Source organism: Nematolebias whitei, chromosome 8 (assembly GCF_014905685.2).
Source record: "Nematolebias whitei isolate Nwh7 chromosome 8, NemWhi1, whole genome shotgun sequence".
NCBI lineage: Eukaryota > Metazoa > Chordata > Actinopteri > Cyprinodontiformes > Rivulidae > Nematolebias > Nematolebias whitei.
Genome location: NC_056505.1, coordinates 51,151,976 through 51,156,581, shown reverse-complemented (window position 1 = coordinate 51,156,581; position 4,606 = coordinate 51,151,976). Strand labels below are relative to the sequence as shown.

Genomic DNA, 4,606 nt, shown 5'->3' with positions numbered 1-4,606 from the left:
TGGCTGACTGGAGTCCTGTTTGGGTTTCTTCTCTGCTTTCAGGAAGGCCCAGTTAGGATATCCACATTGCTCTAGAGCCTGTCTTGTGTGAGATTTCTCCTTCTGCCTGGCTCCTGAGTTAGTGGGGACGCTGTCTGCTCTGTGGTACAGAGTCCTGATGACTCCTAACTTGTGCTCCAAAGGGTGATGGGAGTCAAACTGCAAATACTGGTCTGTGTGGGTGGGTTTGCGGTACACCTCGGTTTGCAAATGTCCTCTATCAGAGACTGAGACCTCACAGTCCAAGAAAGCCAACTTGCCATTTTTTACATCTTCTCGTGTGAACTTGATGTATTTATCCACAGAGTTGATGTGGTCAGTAAAATGTTGGACTTCCTGAGATTTAATTTTAACCCAGGTGTCGTCAACATACCTGAACCAATGACTTGGTGGTGTCCCTGAAAAGGACGTCAAGGCTCTCTTTTCTACCTCCTCCATGTACAGGTTGGCAACAATAGGAGAAACTGGAGACCCCATAGCACACCCATGTTTCTGCCTATAATATTGCTCCCCATATGTGAAGTAGGTTGACTGCAGGCATAACTTCAACAAGACGGAGGGTTTTTCCCTGAGGTCAACCTGTTAGCTTAGCTTCTCAGCTTAGCTGCTTTTAACGACCCAAACACGTGATTTTGGATGATTAAAACAGATTTTAAAGGGGAAAGAGAAAGGGAGGGGTCAGTGAAGAGCACCAGAGTTGATCTTTTGTCATCCAGTGTCTTCAGTAGAAAGAGAGAGACGAAGAAACGATAAAGCTGTTAAATGAAAATGAGGTGGATCATTTTCATTTAACATGCGATTAATTGATTTATTGTTTATCGCAACAGGCCTAAGGGCTAGTACTACAAAAAAGTACTTATTAGTACAAACTACAAAGTAGTACTACTACAAAGTAGCAGTAAGTAGGAGTTTATTTGAGTATTTATATAAATAGACTTTATAAACCCTTCCCACACTCTTGCAATATTCTAAACAATGTTTCTAAACTAAACGCTCTAAAAGAGCAGCAGGTCATGATCTCCGCTCTCTGCTGCAGTCACACTCCTCACCTGTTCCCAATCTCCCTCTTTCTGTGTAAATAAACAATTTAAATACTGTAACATTTTAAATAACCAATTGTTTATTTAAAATATTACAGTATTGAAATTTAAATTGTAGAGAAGAGCAGCAGGGCATCACAGGATGTCACACAGCTTCAGCTCTGCAGCACGGAGCAGAGATGTACTTATTAATCAGTGACACTGAAACAACTGAACATAGAAGTTCTGAAATAATTTAAAATAACTTTTAACACTTTTAAATTTTGTGATTATGGTGATTTTATCATGTGACACACTTTGAATTTTAAGTTGAAAGACAAAAGTCGATCGGTGCATCTGGACAGCAAAGGGTTAATCTTCACAAAGCTGCTGCAGAAATGTGTGGCAGAGAAGATCAGCTGATCAGCTGCAGGAGGGAGCTTCTCCTGCACTTGTGGGCTGCACACGTGGTGCTAAATCATTTAAAATAGTTTAGTTTAAATAAACCCATGGCTCATCCATCAATCAGCCAACTGTGTCATGTCCAGTCTTACTTTGAAAAACTGCGAGTGAGTCCACGAAAGTCAAACGGCGAAGTAGTGAGGGACTACTGTAATCCTGAATGATACGCCGACTGTCTGGCTCTGGGAGTCACAAACAGCATCACTTGATGGGATTATGGCTCATCATTAAATTTATGACAACATCAAAATGGGTTTTCTATCTCATTTGCTGTTTTGCAGCAACTAGATTATATATATCAAGAAAAATGCAACATAAACTGCTTTCCATAAAGACATGGCAACTGGATCAGCAAATAAATGACAGTCCACTCAGGTTTAAAGCGGTTTCCCTGCTGCTAGTGCAGAACATCAAGGCCAGTGTGTGAAGACAGTACCTTCCTGCTGACTAGGAACCAGCTGGGTTTGTGCAGAGGTCTGAATGCTGAAGAAACCTGGTGTGAGTTTGAGTGAAGGAGGCCCCTGGTGGCCACTGATGATCCATACTGTCCCAGGATGCTGCGACTCTGAAACAAACACACTGGACTTGAACACGGTATCTTCACACAAACAGCAGAGATTAGTGTTCAACTAGTCCAACCTACAGGTTACAATAACAAACTTCAGACATCCCATAATACCATGTGGTGTTTACTTGGGTTCATCATACCTGCTACACACAACTGTTCCGATCAACGAAACATTTAGTCTCAACACCTGAGAATGTGTGTCTGCTTTAGAGTGTGAATAAAATCATGAAACATCTCACTTGGTTCTAGTTTATAACTAGCCTTCAATACTTTTAGCTACTAGCCCGGCTTTTACTACCTTTAGCCAGCCTCTTGATACTTTTAGCTAGCTTCACGACTATTTTAGCTTTTAGCTAGCCCTTTGTTACTTTAAGCATTTAGATATCCTTTTGCAACTTTTACTTATCCTGTTTTTATTTTTAGCATTTACGTATATAGCATGTTGCTACTTTTATCGTCTAGTTAGCCTTTTGCTATTTTGAACTAAAATTTTGCTATTTTTGGCTTCTAGCTAAGCTTTTGATTTTTAGCAGTTAAGGCTGATTGGTAACTCTGAATTGTCCCTAGGTGTGAGTGAGAGAGTGAATGGTTGTTTGTCTCGTTTGTCTCTATGTGTCCCTGTGATGGACTGGAGACCTGTCCAGGGTGTACCCCGCCCCTCGCACACTGATTGTTGGACATGGGCACCAGCGACCCCCGTGACCCAAAATGGAATAAGCGGGTAAAGATAATGGATGGATGGAAGATAGCTTTTTGCTACTTTTAGGTCTTAGCTAATTTTTGAACCTTTAAGTTAAAAAAAACGTTTTAGCCAACCGTTTCTTTCATGAGGTTTTTCGATAGCCTTTGAATGCTTTTAGCATTTAAAACTCTGTTTCATCTTCTGCAGCTAACGTCAGCAGTCATTCAGCTCTAAGCGTTCTCTCCATCTGTTCACAAGAAATATAACTGATTTGGTCTTAGCTTGTAATATTAGAGACGGACTGACTGTCCAATCAGCTGAAAGGAGGTCAGCATCTGACAGATACTCGCTGGCTCGGCCCACATCCTCCATGTCAGAGAAGAAGTCCAGATAGTTCTGATGAAGGTACAAGCTGAAAACCTCTGCAGACATCTGTGAGCGCTCCACAACCAGCTGAATTAAAACCAAAACAGAATCAGTTTTAAACGAACAAAAAGTGAGTATAGCACCGGGTTGTTTATTCGAATAAAGTGAGGAAAGAATTTACCTCTGGGTTAATCAGTAATGGTTCTCTGTGATGATGCGAGAGGTGACATGACAAACCAGGTTCAGGAGGACTTGTGGTTTCATCAGCAGCTTCAGGATTCTCTCCTGTTTAATACAAATATGGATCATTTGCTTGATTAAAGCACAGGACTTTCAGCAGGTAAAACCCACAAACAGAAAATTTTTTAATTTGGATTTACGTAAGCTACGATTCCACCCCGATGATTCCAGACTCATGAGGTTTCATTAAGGCTGGCCTAACTCCACCAGTACAAATATCTGTGACGAGTGAAACCAGCAACAAGCTGAACGTTTGTAAAGTGAATTTTCTGTTTAGTTTTTGACAAGCTACTGTTGCACATTGAAGACTGATTAAAAACCTACTGAACAATAAGAGCTCTTTTTATCCCCAGAAAGTTTAATTTTACTCTGTGAACTGCAGCAGAAACATACAACATAATGTGAGGCATTGTTGGTCTGACACAAACCAGTTCTTTAAAGTCACTTATCATTTTAAACTTATTTATTTTTCCCATACAGGCTGAGCATTTCCCCTGCATTATTCAAGGAGGGTGACCCGCCCTCCCAACAGAACTGAATGAAAGCTGATTTGATCCTGCATGTGCAGCTAGGTGGACAAAGCCACCAGTGTCTGCCTCTGAGCCAAGAGCTGATAAGGTTTTAAAAACAAACCCGGCGCGCTGCCCGTGGCAGGTTCTCGTGACAAGGCTGCGTGCATGGAGAACTTCTGCACATCTGTGTAAGCTGTTGTGAAAGTCTGTCCTTGCAAGTTAATCTGGTTATAAATCTTCTCACGTCCTCAAGTGTGGCTTCTTTGAGTAAGTAAGATGAAAAGAGGATATTTGTATCCAACAAATATTCATATTAAAAGAGCTCTATTTTTATGCCCAATATAATTGCAGTTATATCTCACTTAACCTTTTTTTAATCCTCAGTTTTCTCTCTGTGAGTCAGTTTCATGTGTTCGTAGATGTAACCCACATGAAACATTGGGCTACTGAACCCATATCTGTAATTTAGGTTGTAATACCAGGGAGGTCCAGCAGAGGGCACTCAGTTTTTACTGAGTTGAATTTAACCAACATGGTTTGGTCATATTTCCATATATTCTGAGGCATGCTCTTTACACGTGCACCGACCGACCAAACTGTGAACCTTACAACATGTCTATGAGTGACAGAAGTGACCACTCATTGAGAATTATCTGTGGAAATCCCAGTGTGAGACCGAGGTGACCGCTTGTTGGGTGATATCTGTGGAAATCCCAGT

The 4,606-nt window shown here is 41.1% G+C and overlaps 1 protein-coding gene across 1 annotated transcript in view; it reads right to left on the bottom strand.

Annotated features, from left to right (window-relative positions):
• Positions 1-4,606, bottom strand: part of LOC119413723 (cell cycle checkpoint protein RAD17) — a 94,478-nt gene that overhangs the window by 10,843 nt on the left and 79,029 nt on the right. Inside the window, exons 8-10 of the mRNA XM_037680777.1 lie at positions 3,318-3,421; positions 3,077-3,223; positions 1,957-2,085 (exon numbers count right to left, since the gene is read on the bottom strand). Of these exons, the coding sequence (XP_037536705.1) occupies positions 1,957-2,085; positions 3,077-3,223; positions 3,318-3,421 (380 nt within the window). The remainder of the gene's footprint in view (positions 1-1,956; positions 2,086-3,076; positions 3,224-3,317; positions 3,422-4,606) is intronic.